The sequence below is a fragment of the Spea bombifrons genome, chromosome 5 (assembly GCF_027358695.1).
Source record: "Spea bombifrons isolate aSpeBom1 chromosome 5, aSpeBom1.2.pri, whole genome shotgun sequence".
Classification (NCBI taxonomy): Eukaryota; Metazoa; Chordata; class Amphibia; order Anura; family Pelobatidae; genus Spea; species Spea bombifrons.
Window position 1 is genome coordinate 72,297,173 of NC_071091.1, and position 21,720 is coordinate 72,318,892.

Consider the following 21,720-nt stretch of genomic DNA (forward strand, 5'->3'; position numbering starts at 1 on the left):
TGCTGTATGATCCCACTGACCATGCTGTTTCAAATAGTTTCCTTTCTGCCAGCATCTGCTGCTGCCAGATGTTAATGTCATACTACTACCAGCTATAGAGTAGCTTAGCGTATTATATATATTTTGATCTTTGTTCCTCTCAAAACAATATCTTTTATGTTAACGTGAGCTCCTGCATACAGGTGTAAAAGTTTGCCCCATGCTGTTTCTTAAAGGCAGAGTAGTAATGATATTTATCACACTTAAATGTCTTTGCTTCATATGATGAGCAACCGATGTCACGCAATTATTAAAACACATCGAAGTAAAGTTTACACTGTGGTGATTGTATAGTCAAGCCAAAAACAACCTGGATAGAAATAAATTCTTATATGATAAGTTGCGGTATTGCACCACTTTCTATGGTGGTTAAACATACATACAGTGACAAGAAAAGGAAAATGAACCCTTTGGAATTACAGACACAATGTGCTTATCACTCTGTTTTGTGAAATGGTTCATGTCTTTATTCAACAGCCATTAAACATTCACAGTGTTGGTGGAAAAGGTAAGTAAGCCCTTGGATTTAATAACTGGTCAAACCTCATTCCGCAGTAATAACCTCAAAGAAGCACTTCCAGTAGCTGTGGATCAGACCTGCACATCATTCAGGAGGATTTTTACAGAACTGTTAAGCTCAGCCACGTTCTTAGGATGTCTGGTGTGAACGGCTCTCTTGAGGTCATTCCACACCATCTCTAATGGGCTAAGGTCTGGTCTTCTGTAGTAGATTTTCATTGATGTTTAGGGTCATTGCACTGCTGCATTATTCAACTTCTACTGACCTTCATCTGGCAGGCAACCACCCTGACATTATCATGTATGACACCTTGATAAACTCGGGAATTCATTGTCCCCTCGATGACAAGCTGTCTTGAGGCAACCAAACAGCCCTGAATTATGATGGTCTCTCCACCATACTCCACCATTGGGATGATGTTTTCACGTGTGTGTGCAGTGCCATTTTCTACGCCATATGTAGTGCTGCGTGTTCTCCCCAAACAATTCAACCTTCGTTTTATCAGTCCACAAAACATTTTCCCGGTAGCTTTGTGGAGTGTCAAGGTACTCTGTGGCAAAAAAACCGAAATGTTTGTTTTCTTTTTCTTTAATGCCAAAGTAGCTCTAAAGCAGACCTCCAATCCCGTTTCATTGCTAACTCCTGACTCCAATTAGCTTTTGTTGAAGCGGTTAGCCGATGAGTTTACATACTTTTTCCAACCCACACCTTGAATGTTTGAATTATGTATTCAACATGGACAAGAACAATACAATAATTTGTGTGTTAAAAGTTACAAAAGCATTGTTTCTTCATTATTGTAAATTAGATGATGGCCGTATCATATTTAAGACAAATCTATATATAAATGCTGATAATTTAGTGAGATTGTCCTATTATACAACAGTTTGAGGCAAAGGTGATTAAAATCATACACAAAATAAAATCACAGTCAATACCCTAAATACAGCAACTCAACAATGACTTTGTGTTTCATTATTTTACGTTTGCGGTTTTCCTCCTGTTTTATATATATATATATATATATATATATATGTCAATGTTTAATCTAATTCTGTGCTTGTTTGTTGACCTGTATCTTACTAACAAGGCATTTTTTTAATTTTACAGCTTCCCAACTGTAAATTCGGCCAAGGCCGTTCCCTTAAAAAATGGATATGCTAGAAAATTATATGCAAGCAAAAAATCACAGTGCAGCCAGAGTTCATATATTGACAAGTAAGTGATTTAATTGACAAGTACTTTGTTACTTTGAACAGAGTGTGAATAATTCATGTTACAAGTGTCGCATGACACTACTGGAGCCGCTCAGTCCTGAAAGACAAGAAATAAACATTTTTAGCTAGGATACAGTGGTGTATTCACTAAGTCAGTTAAGTTAGTCCTTTATTGAACTAACATTGCGTCTAATACTTGTTTATTAATTCTATACCCTTTAGGCCCAAAACAGGAACAGTAACTGTCAGAATACACACATATGATCTACTCTTACAAATCCCTGCCCATGAACACACACACACACACACACAAACTCTTTCAAAATACAAGCACACTCTTTCTCCCCTATCTTATTAGCTCTCCTCTTTATGTCCATCTTTCCCTCTTCATGTCCATCTCTCCCCTTTCTGGTTACCCCCTTTACATAGTTACATAGGCTGAAAAAAGACATGCGTCCATCAAGTTCAGCCTTTCCTATATCTGTCAATTTGTTGCTGTTGATCCAAAAGAAGGCAAAAAACCCCCCCCCGGTTTCGCTCTTTCCAATTTGGCACCAACCAGGGAAAAAAGCTGTTTCCCTTGCCATTCCAGGTGGCACATGAGAAGAAGGCTCCGCCTACCAGGTAGGGCAGGAAACACTATAAAAAAAGGAGACCTCCCCCTTCCTCCCCAGTTTTGTTTCGTGCCCTACTCAGGTAGCGGTTAGGCTGTAGCTTACCTTTTCTCTTCTTTTTTGTTTTCTTGGAGCCCCGGGGGGCCGTCCTTTCTCTCCAATCCCCGATAGTGATCCCGGTGGATCCAGGGTGATGCGGCAGCCTCGGAGGCTGTAACTCCGCGGTCCTCGCGGTTACTCGAGGCTCAGTCCTCGTTATATGCTGCCCACAGCCCAGGGGGCTCACTGGGACGTGCATCCCCGGGCTCCGGTTCTCTCCGTCCCGGGGAGGGAGAATCCTCAGCGTGAGGCACGGCAGGAGAGCGCTCCGGAGGCACTGCGAGCAGGATTCTATAGCCGGCTGTGCCGGTTTCACGGCACCCGTTTTGCATTATCTCCTCTCTGCATTACTTCCGGCACTGCGTCCGGGGTCACGAGAGGTCAATTGACGGGGAATTTCCGGATGTGACGTTTTCCGGGCCTGGGCGCCTAAATGCCTCTATAAAAACGCCATAATGGGTAAGATCTTTCCTTGCTCTCGTTCCTGTGCTGTATTATTGCATTCTCTACTCCTTTTTTTGTGCCTGCCTGTGCCTGAGGATTGTATATTGCCTTTTTCAAGTAGGTGTTTCCCTCCTGGGTTGAAAGGAGATTTCCATTGCCTATTTCCATTGCTTTCTGTGGTCTCATCTTTGTGTTTTTTCTCCTCAGTCATGTCAGACAAAAATCCAGACATTCCTCCTGAGGCCTCCCCACATAGGAAGTCTGTGGGAAAAACGAAACACAAAGCCTGCTCTTCCTGTAAAAAGACCCTACACGACCCTACGGCCAAAATGTGCAGCTCCTGCTCTCGGCCTAAAGAAGTTTCCGCAACAGAATTTACCTCCTGGTTGAAGGGGGAACTTCAGTCTACCTTTGACTGTTTTCGGGCCATGGCAAGCTCCAGTCAGGCGCGGGTGCCTCAGCATCAACTTTACCAGCAGGGTCCACCAAATGTTCTTCCAGATACCCTGGAAGATTATTCGGCTCCTTTTTCGGAATATGACTACCAGTCGAATGACCCCCAGTCTTCGGATGAGGAGGGGGAAATTAAGGAGGAAACCTTTTTCTTCCCAGTCGAAGAAACAGGGAAGCTCATCTCTGCAGTCAGATCTACTTTGAATCTACAGGATGACATACCAGTCTCAAAACTGGATCCTTTTCAGGGTCACTCTAGGAAACCGCAGACCTTTCCAGTTCACGATTCACTTTCAGCAATAATCACGGAGCAGTGGAGATATCCTGACCGGAGATTCTTCACGTCTTCCAGAATCAAAAAGCTGTTCCCTTTTGATGGTAAGAATTCTGATGCCTGGGAAGTTCCGAAAGTGGACACCGCAGTAGCCAAGGCTACGAAGAAAACAGCCATTCCGATGGAGTATGCGTCCCATTTCAAAGACCCCATGGACCGGCGGGCTGAGAATGCCGCCAAGAGGGCTTTTGAGGCAGCAGCGGCGAACTTTCGTCCAGCCATTGCAATAGCGTCAACTTCTAGAGCCATTAAGATCTGGCTCCAACAAGCGGTGGAAGACCTGGCAGCTATTCCAGGGACTGAGCAGGTCGCAAGAAACCTGTCCGACACCTGCTTAGCAATTGACTTCATCTCCGATGCCTCCATTGAATCTGTCCGTGCATCTGCTAAAGCTACGGCACTTTCAGCGGTTTCTAGACGAGCGCTCTGGCTTAAGTCGTGGTCTGCAGATAATGCCTCAAAACATAAGCTGTGCAGCATTCCGTTCCAGGGGAATCACCTCTTCGGCAGCGACCTCGACACGATTCTAGAATCCACCACGGGCGACAAGCACTGGTTACCTCAGAGGAAAGGACCACCTCGTTTCAGGTCTAATTATTATAGAGCTCCAAGAGACAGGGAGTTCTACAGGCCCTCTACCTCCAATCAAGACTACTAGTCCTTTCGGGGTAAACCCTACGCAAGAGGTAGATTCCAGAGAGGAAGAGGCAGAGGCAGGGACGGTAAATCAGGAAGGTTCTGATGCCAGCAGGCTTCAAGTAGGGGGCAGGTTAACCGGTTTCTTTCATGCCTGGGAAGAGATCACCTCAGACCCCTGGGTCCTTCGCATCATCAATCAAGGCTATGCACTGGAGTTTACTCGCCTACCTGCCCAGAAATTCCTGCTGTCCATGCCTCCCGCAGATCCTTGGAAAAGAGCGGGATTTTTCTCCACACTCAACAACTTAATTCGCGAAAGGGCTCTAGTCCCGGTGCCTCATCTAGAAATAGGAGAGGGAACCTATTCCCACGTCTTTGTCGTGCCAAAACCATCTGGGAAATTCAGATTAATAAACAACCTACAGTTGGTAAATGCCTGTATAAGATACAACAGGTTTCGGATGGAATCCCTGAAGTCCGCCACAGAGATTATTTCATCGGGGGACTTCATGGTCACTATAGACCTGCGGGATGCCTATCTACATGTCCTCATCAGGGAAGACCACCAAAGATTCCTCCGTCTGGCCGTTACACTGCCTCAAGGTGTTCGTCATCTTCAGTTTCGGGCCCTTCCTTTTGGAATTGCTTCAGCACCACGGATCTTCACGAAATTCATGTCAGTGGTCGTGGCCTTCCTGAGGCAAAGAGGCATCAAAGTGGTCCCATACCTGGACGATTGGCTCCTAATTGCAGCCTCGGCATCATTGCTCCAATCCCATCTAGAGTTTTCCCTCAGGACTCTCCACAACCTGGGATGGTTGGTGAACTCTCTAAAGTCAAAGTTACTTCCAAACAGACGTCGGACCTTTCTGGGAATGATCCTCGATTCAGAAGTACAGAAGACGTTTCTCCCGCAGGACAAAATCCTAAGATTACGGGAATTCACACATGCGGTCCTACAGAGCAAGTCAGTGTCCCTCAGATCCGTCATGTCTTTGCTCGGTCTAATGACCTCCTCCATCTGGGCAGTTCCCTGGGCACTGGCTCACGCAAGACCTCTTCAACAGTTTTTACTGGATCACTGGGATCGCTCCAGGACGTCCCTATACAAGAAGGTCCGGCTTTCTCCCTTCGTTCGGGAGTCACTCCGTTGGTGGCTGTCAGCCAGGAAGCTTTCTCAGAGACTCCCTTAGCAGACAAGAGATTGGGTGGTAATCTCCACCGACGCCAGTTTGACAGGCTGGGGTGCTGTCATGGGAAGCCATATTACCCAGGGAACCTGGTCTCCTCAAGAATCAAGCCGGCACATCAATCTTCTAGTACTGCTGGCGGTCTGGAGGGCTCTAAGGTTCTGGTCTCCAATCCTGCGGCACAAGTCCATCAGGATCCTTTCGGACAACGTCACCGTGGTGGCCTACCTTTCCAAGCAGGGTGGCACCAGAAGCAGACACCTGCAGACCCTGACTGCTCAGATCTGCCGATGGGCGGAGTTCAGTCATTGTACTCACTCCGCGGTCCATATCAAGGGTTCACTGAATCAGGAGGCGGATTACCTCAGCAGGAACTCAGTACCTCCGGGAGAATGGTCCTTAAACAAAAGGGTCTTCGCCTTCATCACAAAGAAATGGGGTACTCCCCAGATAGACCTGATGGCCACGCATCTGAACACTCAGGTAAAGGAGTTTTTCTCTCTTTCACCAGTCGGCCGTCCCCGAGGCCTGGAAGCACTCTCGCAGACCTGGGATTTCGATCTCGCATACGTTTTTCCTCCGCTTCCCCTTATCTCCAGAGTGCTCCGTAAAATTCGGGAAAACCCTCAAAGAGTCATCCTGGTTGTTCCTTTCTGGCCTCGAAGAATTTGGTTCTCGGACCTTACCACCTTGTCCATAGACAAACCCATGCTTCTTCCTCAGGTGAAGGATCTTCTCGTTCAAGGTCCTGTTCTCCACCCAGATCCCTCCCGATTCAACCTCTCCGCATGGCTTCTGAAAGGGAGATCCTGACCTCTAAAGGATTAGCTGCACCAGTGGTGAACACCATTCTCTCCAGCCGCAAAAATTCTACGACCGCCAAGTACCAGAAGGTTTGGGAAACATTCATCGCCTGGTGCAATGTGCACGAAGTATCCTCTCCATCTATCCGTGAGGTGCTGCGCTTTTTTCAAGATGGCTTTGATAAAGGATTCCAACCTGCTACTATCAAGGTCCAGATCTCGGCACTGAGCAACTTCTTGGACTTCCATCTGGCTTCCCATCCTTGGATCTCCAGATTTTCTAAGGGAATGTGTAGACTTCGCCCTAGGCTCCGTCCGTCGGTCCCGCCTTGGGACCTTAACCTTGTGTTGCACCAACTCACCACGTCTCCCTTCGAGCCTCTAGAGGATACCTCTCTAAAGCTGCTCACCTACAAGGTTGTCCTCCTAGTAGCCCTCACTTCTGCTAGGAGGGTGAGCGAGCTCCAGGCTCTCTCCAGAGTAGAACCTTTTCTCAGGATTCTGCCGGACTGCATTATCCTTCGTTTGCCACCGGAGTTTCTCCCTAAAGTAGTCTCTCCTTTCCATTCGGATCAGGAGATCGTCCTGCCTACTCTCTGTCCGGATCCCAAGAATCCCAAAGAACTGGAACTCCACTCGCTAGACCTGCGGAGATGTATCCTGTCTTATCTCTCACGTACGTCTGCCTGGAGGAAATCCGATTCTCTCTTTCTGTCCTTTGCGGGGACCCGCAAGGGCAGATCAGTATCCAGGGCTTCCGTGAGCCGCTGGCTTAAAGACGCAATCACTTTGTGTTACGTCTCCGCGGGAAGAGTACCTCCCTCCGGCCTGAAGGCTCACTCGACCAGATCCGTCTCGACTTCCTGGGCTGAACTCTCCGGGGTGTCTCTGTCTCTCATTTGTAAGGCAGCGACCTGGAGGTCGATTCATACGTTCGTAAGGCACTACAGGCTGAATCTTCATCTCTCAGACGAGTCTCAATTTGGTCGTCGTGTCCTACAGACTGGAATCCTTCCCTCCCTATCTTGCTAATTCTTCTCATGTGCCACCTGGAATGGCAAGGGAAAGAAAGAATTCTTACCTGGGAATTCCTTTTCCTTGTCCATTTCCAAGGTGGCACACTTTTTCTCCCACCCATTAAATTTACTTTGTTTGGCTTTTATTTGTCTAAGTCTTTCTTTTTAACCACACTGGAGAGGAAGGATGAGGTCTCCTTTTTTTATAGTGTTTCCTGCCCTACCTGGTAGGCGGAGCCTTCTTCTCATGTGCCACCTTGGAAATGGACAAGGAAAAGGAATTCCCAGGTAAGAATTCTTTCTTTCCCCATAATTAAAGATTATATCCCTGAATAATATGTTTTTCCAAGTATCCATCCAGTTGCAGTTTAAACGTCTATACAGACTCCGATAAAACTACCTCTGCAGGCAGAGCATTCCACATCCTTATTGTCCTTACTGTAAAAAACCCTTTCCTCTGCTTTAGTCTAAATCTCCTTTCTTCCAATCTGAACGCATGACCACGTGTCCTATGCATAGTCCTGTTTATAGTTTCCACACAATGGTTTGTATTGGCCCCGAATATATTTATATAATGTTATCATATCCCCTCTGAGGCGACGTTTTTCTAAACTAAACAGATTTAAATTACCGTATTTGCTCGATTATAAGACGACCCTGATTATAAGACGACCCCCCAAAATCAAAATATTAATTTAGGAAAAAAACAAAAAGCCTGAATATAAGACAACCCTAAAGGAAAAACAGTTTTACTAGTAAATATTAATTCATGTAAACTAATTTTCATATTTAATAAAAGCTATGATTGAGAAAAATATATATTTTTGATTTCCTTTTATTTGCCAACCTGCCCCCCCCTGTTATGCACATCTGCCCCCAGGCTTGCCACTCTGCTCCCAGAAATGCCTTATACCCCCCTATTTGCCACTCTGCCCCATGATGTGCCTTTTAACCCTCTATATGCCACTCTGGCTCCAGAAATGTCTTATACCCTCCTATATGCCACTGTGCCCCATGATATGCCTTTTAACCCCCTATATGCCCCTCTGCCCCATGAAATGCATTTCTGGAGGCATATATATATATATATATATATATATATATATATATATATATATATATATATATATATACATATACATATATAACTGCTAACAGCAATCACACTCCTATCAAGCCAAGGCAGCCAGTACATGCTGGAACCTGTGGATGATAGTAGTGTGATTACAGCCTCCCTATGCCATGCTACCACCCCCACCCCCTTACACATCCATGCTATCACACACACACACACACACTCATTCACAAACATTTAAATACTCATTCATTCCATACTTGTGCAAAAACCCTCCCCCACCCCCTTACCTGAACTGCAGATCTCCCACTCGCAGACTTCTGCAGGGGTCCGGCTGTGCGAGCAACTTCTCTGGCCCCGCCCCCAGAGGAAAGAGGCGGGAGGCAGAGTTATGTGAGGACTGTGCTAGCTTCCTGTTCTCCTGGCGACCAAAGCCCGGTAAGCAGCCTGGCCCCAGCAGAATGAGGTCTGATTAGAAGACGACCTTGATTATAAGACGAGGGGGATTTTTCAGAACATTTGCTCTGGAAAAAACCTCGTCTTATAATTGAGCAAATACGGTAGTTAACCTTTCTTCATAATTAAAGTGCTCCATTCCTTTTATTAATTTGTAGCCCGCCTCTGCACCCTTTCTAGTGCTATGATATCCTTCTTTAGAATAGGTGCCCAAAATTGCACAGCATATTCAAGGTGCGGCCTTACCATTTATTTATCCCGCGACTTGATGCCCCTTTTTATACATGACAATACCTTACTGGCCTTAGCAACCGAAGACTGACATTGCACATTGTTGCCTAGTTTGTTGTCTATAACAATTCCCAAATCCTTCTCATTTGTCGTTACCCCTAATTCACTACTGTTTAGGGTGTAGGTTGCTTGTGCATTTGCTACCCCGAAGTGCATAACTTTACATTTGTCTACCTTTCTGTTAGTTTAGATTTTGCAGGCTACTCCTTTATTAAACTAACATTGTTTCTCAGCTTTTAAAGATGGAACATACATTTAGAATGCTATTTATTGACTCTCCTTAGTTTGAATGAATTTTCATTTGATTGTGTTTAATCATTTAAATGCTTTGCCCTTAAAATGTTTTTCTTTTTTTCTAGGATTCCATCTGAAATAGTGCTGAAAATATTCTCATATTTAGATACAGTCTCACTCCTGTGTGTTGGCAGTGTCAATAAGAGATTTCACGAGCTGTCCAAGGACAAGTAAGGAAGATACAGACAGTTGATTTTATGATGACACTTTTAACAATGCTTTTTTTATTTTATTTTCTTGTAACTTGTGTTTTCATGATTTATATTTTATGCTCTTACGGCTTTCTCTTTACAATGTTAGTTTTTTGAAAATATAAATACATACATTCCTAAAGGTAAATTTCACCCCCTCCCAAATATAAATATAATAATATAAATAAATAAATATACAGGTGAATACCAGTCAAGACTCATCTAAAATAATCAGTATAGTACAGCTATAGTAATAGTGCTATTAGGCCACAGCTGGTATATGAAGCGGTCAGCCAAAGAGAGATTTGAGAGATGAATGTCGAGCCTAGATTCACAAAAATCAAACGTATACATTTTAGTATCTTTTAGCTCAAAAAAACATATCTGCCTTCTCTCTCATCCAGAAATGGTATACAAGTAGAGGAAGCTTTAGTGACAACCAGGGAAAGGCTAATCAACGCACCTTTAACTGTGTATGCTTCTAATTTCTAGACACACACTCTGCTTTGTGTTAGTCATGGACCATGGTAATACCCTGGCAGTATCCTCCTAGTCTCGCCATGCCTTCGAACCTTTATTGATAGGCGCTACACACTAAAGTAACACTTAAGGTTTCTCGTTTAGATTATGCATTTGGCCTGGTTTGAACGTTTCTCTATTCTGACATCTATAACTCTATATAAATCATAAGCTGTTGTGTTTATTGTAGTTCAGAGTGATTCATTGGAGAGATATTTTGCAGCGATGCAGATAAAGGAATGGTAACATCCATCACCTAGATGAACCAATTTCCAAAATATGTAAACATTCTAAGACCCTTGTAGCTAGAACTGATAGACTTCACACTAACTGAAGATGCACTTAAGACTTATGATTGATGTATGAAGTGTTAATGATACATTAGCCAATTGTTGTGTGCCTTTTGTGTTTTTAGCTGTCTCGTAAAATAAGTCGACCACAATTGTATTCATAAAGCTGTACATATAGATTAGCTAGTAAAAATCCGGCAAGAAACCAAACCAATTTATTGAACTGCATGTAAAACTTGTGCAATAATATTGATGTGTGTATTTAGAATCAAGCTGTTAAGTTTAATGACTTTTGGTTATTGTTTATTAGATTGGCTGTGATATGCTAATCTTATAACATGAAAATTGTTTTCCTTGGCAGAGGATTATCCGCAACAGCTTTTAAATATGTATATACAGAGAGCTCTGAAATAATTATGTCGCTGTTAATATTTTAAAATGTACTGGTTCAACAATATCACCAGATCACGTGACTGCATAGCATAATACAATATTTTTAAGGATAAGCACTTGCATAATTGGAAATATAGAATTTAAGGGCAGATTAGAACAATTTGGAAAAAAACTGTTAGGCATAAAATAATTTGTTTTTGTAGTTTACCATCCATAAGACCTCCACTTACTCCAAATTGCTTCTTGACATGGCTAAGGTGCTCTCATCATGTGATGTACTCGACGCGTTTCGCCAATAGATGGCTTCCTTTTCCCACTGACTTTTTTATCTCACTGATTTATAGATCTTTTTTTTGCTTAGTTTTGCTGCACATTTAGTAAGAATAATATAGTGCTAACATTACATTACAATACATTTATTTATAAAGTGCCAGCAGATTTAATAGTGCTGTTTCAATCAGTAGGATAATTTAAAGTCACACACACAATAACAAACTGGTACAAAAGGAGAAGAGGTCAAGTTCGACACCAAGGCAGCGAACTTGGTCTGTCTGTTGGGTAGTGGAATTGCCAATAATAAGAGAGATATGTCAGGAATTGTGTACAGACGAATAGCAATGGGGAGCCCAGCTCATTCACAGCTAGACCTGTCCTAACTAAATTAAGTAAAAGCACCAAATTAGTCCTAGTGTCCAGATTGTTGGCAACATTGGAAAGAAAAGACCCAGAAAAGTGGCTTTGACAGGGGGGGAGCATGAATTGAGGACTGTTCAAAGATAATTTGTTTTGGATTCATGATCACTATTTAACTTGCTATATCTTAACTACCCCCCTTTTAGCAAATGCATGACTTGTTTATTATCAAAGATGAACATCAGCTGTACGAGTTATAAGCCACACGCTTGGTGGAAATAATAAAATATCAATGTTGAGGCCACCATGGATGGTCACTATTCCACAATGCACTGCTAACAACCGTGAGCTTCCGCATTTAACGTTTCAGTCATTTTTCTATTCATTCTCTAAAACACCTTTGTATTCCTTTTCAGCTTACTGTGGTACCAAATTTGTTCTACTTTGCCTCCTATGAAGAATTCCCGCTGGAAACCTAAGCATATGGACAAGGTAGCAGAAATATTGAATACCTCTAGTTTGCAAGAGAAGCCACCTGGTTACTGGAAGAAGACTTTTATCAATGAAATACTGGCAAACAGAAGTAACAAAATAACCCAGATACTGAAATCTGTAAAACATTCCATGGGAATTCCGAACAATATTGAAAAGGTTGTTAAGTAAGTAGAATACTGTACTTGTAATACCTTCTGTATAGTGGTAGGGAATAATGTGCACCGGTGTAAAAGTTTTGAAAAGGTTAACAACTACTACTGAGCTGAAAGGGTCTGAATGGGACGATAACTTACTACTAGGGCAACATGAGCTCATCCCTTGTTCTGCACCTGTGTGTTTTATCTGCTTATGGCTGTACTCCCTAGTAGTGCTATAGTCCTCCAAGGCCATATTCTTTTTTTTCCCTTTGGGATGTACTATTGAATAATTCTGTGTAAACATAGAATTAAAAAAAAACCTATACTATTGCCATTTACTTTTGAGGCAATGTTTGTTCTTTGAGAAGTATCTACCCTGGTCTGTTGGCTCTTTAATTGCAACACCTGTTCCCATTCAACTAAAATATTGCTTTGTAAGGGTGCTTGGCAGGGAAAAAAACATGACCCAGGCTTTATTTTGCCAAAACTGAACATAAATACAGCTTCAGTAACCTCTTCTTGACAAAAGAACTAATAGAGTGTCTCTTGAGGACCATTACACTGAGATTGTTTGAGAATTCTGAGCAGAAGTCCGGCCATTCCCTTCTTATGCTGTCTACACCAACACTGCAAGAAGTATCAATCAGCATAATAGAGACCCTGCAGGCTCTTTACTGTGACCTTTCATTACAAAGGGAGAACAATGTCAAAACAGCCTGCCTGTGCCATTTCTGCCCCCCCAAGCAGCCTGCCCGTGCCACCTCTGCCCCTGAAATAGCCTGTCCCAATTCTGCTTCTAAGCACATACATACATACATACATACATACATACAATACATTAATTCATTTATTCACTCATTCGGCCATTCATTCATTTTAGTCTACGTGGAACAACACCTTTAAAACTGCATTAAACACTATACAGTAGCAGGAAAATACTTTTGTTATACATTTTGTACATATTTAAGGAACTGAAGATAATTATAAAGTTGACACAGGTTTTAATATTCCAAAAACTTTTTAATGTCAAGAAGGATATTTTAATTTTTTACATTTTTTTTAACCTCTGTGTTTTCTTGCTGTCATGTTTGGCTGCTATTTTTCTGGTCGTGCTCTAAACATTGCCTCTTTGTGGTCCTGCTGACAGAATGTCTGGGTTGCACTGGGCCCTTACCTTCAAGGACACTAGTGGGAGAGTGAAGATCATTAAGCAAATGGATGTTTTCTTCAGGCACACTTCCCTTACATTGTTTTGGGGATGTTTGCTATGGCCTTCTCTCGAGTCTGTGACCACATTGCAGCTTCATGGAATCACACCAGTGCTGCTGGATAAATGGATGCCTCAAACTAAAAATGGGTATGTTTTAATTAAAATATATCTATTTTTAATGTAAACCTGAACTGCTAGCTTTCTTATTTGAATTATAGCTATTACTTCAGTGTAACAAGTGTTTGTTGTAGTGTCTCCATACATTTCTGATTAGTATCGACTATTAATACTGGATTTTCTCTGTTTTCTTTGAGGAAGACCTCAGAGACTGTCACTTATTGCTGAATATAACTTAAGCAACTTTAGGTCAAGCAGGATTATTGGTCAGGACGCAATGGTTGACGTCCTCCTTCTTTACCCTGGTCTGTTGCTTGGCGTCTGGAAGGTAATGTTAAATATGCAATCTTTAGAAGCAAAAATCCTGTTTATCACTATGAAATGTTGTAAGATCATTGGTACAGAAACAGATCATTCGCTGTGCTGGTATGTTTCCCTTTCTTTCTGGGGCAGATTGCAGAATTCTGAAATAAGACTGCTTCAAGTTGTGTTGTTAGTGTGTGTTTGGACCTGTATGTGTGTTGCACTGATGAAATTTGTTGCCCTATTAAATTTGTGTTATTACGTTTCTTAATACATCGTATGATTCATTATTTCTTCAGAAAGTACGTCCTGTTTTTATACGTTTATTTTAGACAACTTCGGAAATCGCATTTGTTATGGCAACTCTACATTATGATCAAATTCTGGAAATCAGTACCCTAGGATCTGCTGACCGGTAAGCTCCTATCTTTATTCAACTTACAAAATACAGTCTTTTTAATTAGTCTTTTCTATACTGATGATCATTTATATTTTCTGTAGACGGGGCACTGAGATTTTTTTTTTTCCTACACAGAGCTTGATTAATTTCACTCTTACGTGTTTTTGTACTGTTACACCTCTTGTACCAAGTGTCTTTCAGCAAAAATGAGATTACAATGTCTCATTTTTAATTCAATTATGTGCTGCCAGTTCCTGTGCTGGTGATGTGTCTGGTCTCTTAAAGTAATTAAACATGCTTTCCCATTTGGTGATTAGTTTAAATAGGTCCTTGTAAGTGTGCCCTCTTCTATGAGTTCTAATGGAACTCTTAAGTACTAATAATGTATTTCACGATAATGTTTAATTTATACAAACTCATTGTGTGCTCAGTGGAACATCTTTACTTTATCCACTTTTTGTTGTCTCAGTGGTCTTCAATCTCCCTTTAGTCAATTAGCAGAATTAATAAACAAACAATTTCACAACATGTGGTTACAGTCTTTACCAGATAGATTTACAATATCGTAACATATTTCGCACGGCAGAGAATATTGTCTCCAGCTCTGTTCCCGGTTAATTGTTTCAGCCTTTTTTGGTTTTGACCCATGACAGTATTTTGCAGGCTTTGATTCCTAAATTGAGCAAAGATGTCCCATGCCCAGTAAGATCTGATACATAACGATGAGCACAAGTGAATGACTAACTGCAACCATTTCCTGGTTGGGGTTGTCAACCTGACATGACCCTGCTGAAAGTTATCAGGTGGTCAACTACATCGAAAACCCAAAGGCCGAGTTGGGAAGCAAAATCAGTACTTTAAGGCCATCCATGGCAGCTAAGGCATGGCCCACTGGGCATTTTCTCGGTTTCCAAGAGCACAGTCTACATTTGTTGGACAACACAACTCCGAACAAATCGCATTTTACAAACCTCTGTATAGGGTTATACAGTTCTTTGATGGGAAAAGACCAACAGGAAAATATAACTGAACACAGACTTACTATTGTTTTCCAACAGGAAAACCTCACATCTTATCATTTTTGCATACATTGTAGCTGATGTGTTTGTGTCACCCTAATCATGACTTCATCAGAGCAAAGCTCATAGTCTCAAAAAGGTCTCATTAAACACCAATCATTGTAGCTTAAAAACAATCATGCGAAGCATATGAACTGAGATATATTTCCAGCTAGATGATGAAATCTAGGGATCAAATAAGCACAAGGATTTTTATTTAATCTAAATATGTCCTGATTAAAACTCAAAATATGTGCTGATTAAAACTTATTGTTTAATGCTGTATAAAATTATCCTGTGATTATCCTGCTTTTATTGGCATGTGTGTGTGGGGTATTCTGCAAGATGGTCATAGATGGTCATAGGTCCTTTTTTAAAGGTTAAGCCAAGTATAATTATATATTGCTGCCCAGAGCCACACTGTAGCTTTGTACCTTTGAATTGGTTAAACGTGTTACAGTCTTGCTTACGGTACCTGGTGCTGTTTTGTTTTTTACATTTAGAATTGGGAGTTGATGGTAACATTAATAACATGACTAAGTCTCCTGCAGGTCAAGCAGGATTTCAAGACAGCTGTTGATTCCTCTCACTCGCCTCTTTCTTTGATTCTGCTGCTGACACAGCAGAGTCGAGAAGCAGTAGCTGTCATGTATTCATTAATACGATGAACGTCATGCCATGGATCTTTATTTAATTGGCTTGTACAAAAATAGGAACATATTTTCAAGCTGTCTTGTCCATAGCTGTACTACTTAACTGAGATGACACATTTCTTCTTGCTTGGTCTGTTTAACTTCAACATTGATACCCAGTGAAATGCTTTGTACACATTGTTTTCTGTGGGGAATGGATTTGATCAGGTAGTATACATACTGAGAAAGGAGTACCGTGGACACGGGGGGGCCTAAACAGTTGTTCCTGTGTCTTCTACATTGGTATATCAGCTCCTTTCCACACAACCTATGCATTGATTTGCTTCAGTCCTGGTCAGTTTCCTTATAGCTCATCCCCAGGAATGCTGCTAATAAAAGTCATTTGTCTTAGAGGTGAAAGCTGCCTTTTGGTATACAAATAATCTGTTAAAGAGCACTTTTTGGGTTGTTTGCTTAGCTTTTAGTGGTGTGACTTTCTTACAAAGCACTACATCTTGCGTCCTAGAAGACTGCTGACAAGTCTGCATAGCCTTACTTAAGATAATTATTTAGTTATCTTATTCTGTCCGAGAGCACAATCAATTTGTTAATTACTACTTAATTTGAGAAATCCCAAAACACCAGCATTTCAGCAGAACCACAAGAATTGAAATCCACACCCATGCCTTTCTACTGTATTAAGTTAGATTTATTGATTGGGGGTTGTATTTATTCTGTTGTTCTACTTATACAGCCATAGATCAAAATATAGTTTATATGTAACCATAAGAAATTATTTTAATTTTCCTGTTTCTTGTTTTTAATCTCTTCTCCAGTCCATACATCATTCCTCCACACGTGCCAGTCCTAGATGACATTGACCCTAATTATGGGCTTCATGGTTACCAGTTGCACATTGACATGCACAGCGGACCGAGAACTTACCTGTGTGGAACGTTTCGCAACCTGTTTTGTCTGAGAGGTAAATGTAACAGACTTTCAATCAGAAAGAAATTGATGATTTGTGCAATCGTGGTGGCACAGTGGAAATGCGAGCCCCGCAAATTTGTACTGTGAGATCTCCATAGCTTTTGTAATGTTTTACTGGACTCTGCGTGATAATAACATTTTGCACCATCATCATTTTTGATTCATGATAACTAAATACTTTTGGGCCAATAAGAAGTCAAGTTAGGGACTAATGCTCACAAGACAACGTGTATATACACTAACGTGAGTTGTTTGCTTGTTTATGCGAGTGTGGGTATGTGGGAGGACGTAAAACTTGCAAGTTTTCATTTTAGTTAAAACACACCCCTCATAATACGAGAATTTAAAAAAAAATAATAAGTAAGCAAAGTATCTGGTGCGTGGTTATTAAATCAAAATCAGAAGTATATTCTGCAACATGACCGCCATTAGAGTGTGTGTTTGTATGTATGTATACTGTATTGTTAAGAGTCATAGACCATATGGTGTTAGCATGTGTGTCTTTAACTGTGTGGTGTTAGAGTATGTAAATGTACCGTATTGGCCCGAATATAGGCCGCACTTTTTCCCCCCACTTTAAGACTTTAAAGTGGGGGTGCGGCCTATATTTGGGGTCTAGCGCCCGACGCCCGGGACATGCAGTCCCGGGCGCCGGGCAGGCAGCGGGGTTAGGATACAGATCCCCCGCAGCGGTGCGGGACCTGCATCCTACTGTCTGATACGCTCAGACAGCCTCCCCTGCCAGCACTTCCCACGGGGGGAGTACCGGCACGGGAGGTTGTCTAAGCGCATCGCACGGACGTTCACCGGCAGCGGTGATGCGCCGTTGCCGGTGAACATCCGCACGATGCATTTTAACCCCCCCGACTTACCAGGGCAGACTCCCGGGTGTCTTGCAGGGCCGGCGGAAGACACCTACGCAATACGCGTATACAACTTCCGGTGCCGGTACTTCCGCTGAGTGCCGGCACCGCGAGTTGTATACACGATGTGCATAGATGTTCCCTCCGGCCCCGTAAGACACCCGGGAGTCTACTCTGGTAAGTCGGGGGGGACGACAGAGTGGCAGCATATCTCGGGGGGGGGGGTCAGAGTGGCAGCATATCTCGGGGGGGGGAGAGGACAGAGTGGCAGCATATCTCGGGGGGGGGGAGAGGACAGAGTGGCAGCATATCTCGGGGGGGGGGACAGAGTGGCAGCATGTTTTTTGGTGCTTTTTTAAAGAAAAAAACTTTTTCTTTAAAAAAGCACCAAACTTTTAGGGTGCGGCCTATATACGGGGGCGGCCTATATCCGAGCCAATACGGTATATTAGCGTATGGTGTAAGCACGAGTTTATGTTACTATGTGGTGTTAAGGTGTGTGTGGGTGCCTGTCAGTCTATGGAATTAGCGTGAGTGTGTGTCGGGTGATCCTAGGGTTAGTGGCATCTGGCAAATGGAGAGGAGGAGCAGAAAAAAGAATGTGTATGGTGTTAGAGCAAGTTTTTAGGCAGGTATAAAAAACAAAAAAAGACGCAAAGTAAAAATATGCCTTCAAACGTCTTGGAGAACTAGCATCAGTTCTTCTGTGGATTTCAGCAGCCTTAGTTGCTTCTCTCTCTTCATGTAATCCCAGGCGCAATTGATGAAGTTACAGAGCTCTGTAGGGGGCATACCATCGCTTCCAGGACTCCTTGTTCGTTGGCTGTATGTTTTGAGTTGTTGCAGGCAACAGTTTGGGGAAGGCTCTTTCCTGTTTCAGCATGACGGGGCAAACCAACATCCATAAAGGAATGGTTGGACGAGTTAGGTGTAGCGGACGTCAAGTGGCCTGCACAGAGCCCTGACCTTAATACTTTTGGGATGAAATGGAACGACTCAATTGAGAGTCAGGCATCGGTGAAAAAAATCTTTTAATGGCGTATTAGGCGCGAATTCTCCTAGATACACTCTATGGAAATCCTTCTTTTTGCGGAGGCTGTTATAGCTGCAAAGGAGGGGCCAACTCCTTATTAATGTTTATGGTTTTGGAATGGGATGCCCAACAATCACAAAGCTGAGCTAAATGCCTTTACATTGTTTAAATGTATCTACTTACTTTAATTTGAAATGATGATACAGGTGGCTTTATGTTTGACAAACTGTCCCCTACATTCCCACACACTGATCTGTTTTTTTTTTTAAATGAAATACATCCAAATGCATCGAGAAGTTCTGTCCTGTGGTCGTGGCTGCTATCCCCACCGTTTTAATGAATATATTTCCAAATTAATTAGGCTAACAGACCTCTTGACAGATTTATTTGGTCAAATATCTATGCCGGCATTTTATTCTCTGGAACATTTTGTCATGAGTAACTGCTTTTGTGATTAGGAAATATGGGGCAGCTGTATTAATTGGTGCGGAGTGCCGGCATATTCTTGACCATTAGAGGGCGCTAGTGTCACCCCACTGCAATTTGTTTTCCAGGCTATGCAGGTGAATTGCTATTCAAAGCTATTTCAAGCATGAAATTGTCACAGCGGTCCTTTTTTTTAACTGTTTTGCTAGCTTTGCCTTGGTGTAAGTGCCAGGTATAGTATTGCTTTCAGATTTGTTTCATACAAAAGAATTTAATTTGCTGCGTGAAAAGTTAAGCTCATCTGCTGCAGGATGTTTTTCAGTATCCAAAGAGGCAGAAACAGTATAGGTCGGGTTTGATTTTGCATTAAATATTATTTATTGCTGCCCTGACATTGATATCGGTCAATATGCCAGTGTTTTTTTTTTTTTACGTGCCCACTTGTGCTAATGAAAACACTTAACTTGTGTTCATAGATGGATACCCTGAAAATGTGGTTCTATTGATTTAAACATACTGTGGGTGCTCTTAGAGTTAAAGTGATTGTAAAACCTTTTAGCAAGTAAACCCTATGTCATGTGGGTGCTTTTTTATTATTATGCCTATGGTATCCTATATATAGATATGTTTTTTAGCACCTTCAGTGTACCATGAATTAAAAAAAAAAGTTTCTGATTCACAGAATTTGTATAAAAATATTCTGATTCCTTTGATAAAGCATCTACTGATTCTTGCTTTTCCTTGGTTACCAGGGTAACAAAACTGTTGTTAATGTTAGAGCTGTTAGTCTGTCTAAACCTTGGCAAAGGTAAGAAGGTTGAAGGAGGAGTTTTAAAGATGCAAAATATTTCCCAACGATTACTTTGTAACGCATGTGTTTTCCAAAAGATAAAAATGAGACATTTTTATAAATATGATTCTAAACATTTAAATTATATAACGTAGAGAGGGTGGTGCACCGGCAATTAATAGGTTATGTATTTGCCAGCTAACTTGTTTATTGTTGGTGCAAATGTACCTGTGCCCAACAGGTATGTAACCAGTCAAGTGTAGAAAAGGGGGCTGCACACAAAAAGAAAAAAGGGCAATAAAAAATACATAATGAAGATATTTAACACAGTACAGAACGGAGATTAGTTTCAAACGAGGAGAGCAAGAGGTCAGTGGTTAGAACTGGAGGTCATAATCTAAAACTAGAGGGTAGATGTCATAGAAGGACTTTGAGAGAGTGATGGACAAGTGGAACAGCCTCCCAATAGTATTTGCAAAGGCTAATGCAGGGAGCGAATTTAAACATACAGGATAGGCAAATGGCCACATATATTTAATGTAAGTAGATATGACTAGCTTGTGGCACCTTTGTTTCCCTGAGACCGGCTTCATAGAGTTCAGTTTTTACCCCACTGGGAATCCTTTGGCACCAGCAGAAAGTTTGGACAAGCTGGAGCAAATGTACCAAGAAGAATGGGCCAAAATTACTCCAAAACTGTGTGGAAAGCTGAAACATATTCACCCAAAAAACACTCAAAGCTGTTATTGCAGTGCAAGTCTCTCTACCACATAGTAACCCCGTAAAAACCTGGCCTACAAGACCAGAACAATTTCTCTTTTTTCTGCAATTCCTTTCTTCAACTATTATTTCCTTCATTCTCATTTACTGTATACACACAATTATATGATGATTTTTTTTTTTTACTATTTTTTTTAAGATATTACTATTTATGACATTTTAAAAAGTGCAATTTAAAAAAATATATATATATACAGGTATATATTATACACAGTTAGTGCACGGGAAAATAACAAAACTATATTTGTTTGCTTGCCCTGATTTTGAAACCACCTATATGATTTTCATTTATTTTAAGTTGTCTGTTTTCTCTTTTTTAACCCCTACCTAAGCTCATTTGACCGCCTGACGTGCCGGACATGTTAATTGCCATTAACAGGATGCTTCTCGGTGACGTGCCTGTCACGTCAAAAGTCAAGAAGGGGTTAACATAGACAATTCATGATTATCAGTTCTTTGTAAACTATGGTGAGATGTCAACAACATCATGCGACTTCAGTTCCTTTTCGATATTGATTATCTTGCTTCAGTTTGACTCGGCTGTCTTCATGGAGTTAATGTTCTTTGACAGATTTGTGAAGGCTGATAATTAGAAACCGGTTTGTTTGAAACTTGCGATGATAGCACAAATGCTTTTTTATTAAATGGTTGGAACTACCCCCGTGAAACATATTTCTCTATGGGTGTATGTAGAAGACACACTGGAATATGTGGTTGTGTAATTTGCTAATCTGTAACATCGTTTGTTATAATTGTTACCTTGACCATGTCATCCCCTTGCTTTTCTGAATCTATACTGCACCTTGAAAGATGCAGTATACCTGAGTGATTGAATGGTCTTATGTGCAATAAGTGGTTTTCAATTATAAAATGTGTAGTTTTCTACCTAAAATAGCTGTCCATTTTTTCTTATTTGTAATTGCTTAATCCAATTAAGCATTGGATAATTCTTAATTTAACAAACTTTGCACAATCA

The 21,720-nt window shown here is 41.6% G+C and overlaps 1 protein-coding gene across 1 annotated transcript in view; it reads left to right on the plus strand.

Moving 5' to 3' along the window:
- Positions 1–21,720, plus strand: part of FBXO15 (F-box protein 15) — a 42,070-nt gene that overhangs the window by 6,654 nt on the left and 13,696 nt on the right. Inside the window, exons 3-9 of the mRNA XM_053468367.1 lie at positions 1,670–1,777; positions 9,550–9,654; positions 11,927–12,169; positions 13,290–13,499; positions 13,671–13,797; positions 14,105–14,187; positions 16,699–16,844. Of these exons, the coding sequence (XP_053324342.1) occupies positions 1,670–1,777; positions 9,550–9,654; positions 11,927–12,169; positions 13,290–13,499; positions 13,671–13,797; positions 14,105–14,187; positions 16,699–16,844 (1,022 nt within the window). The remainder of the gene's footprint in view (positions 1–1,669; positions 1,778–9,549; positions 9,655–11,926; positions 12,170–13,289; positions 13,500–13,670; positions 13,798–14,104; positions 14,188–16,698; positions 16,845–21,720) is intronic.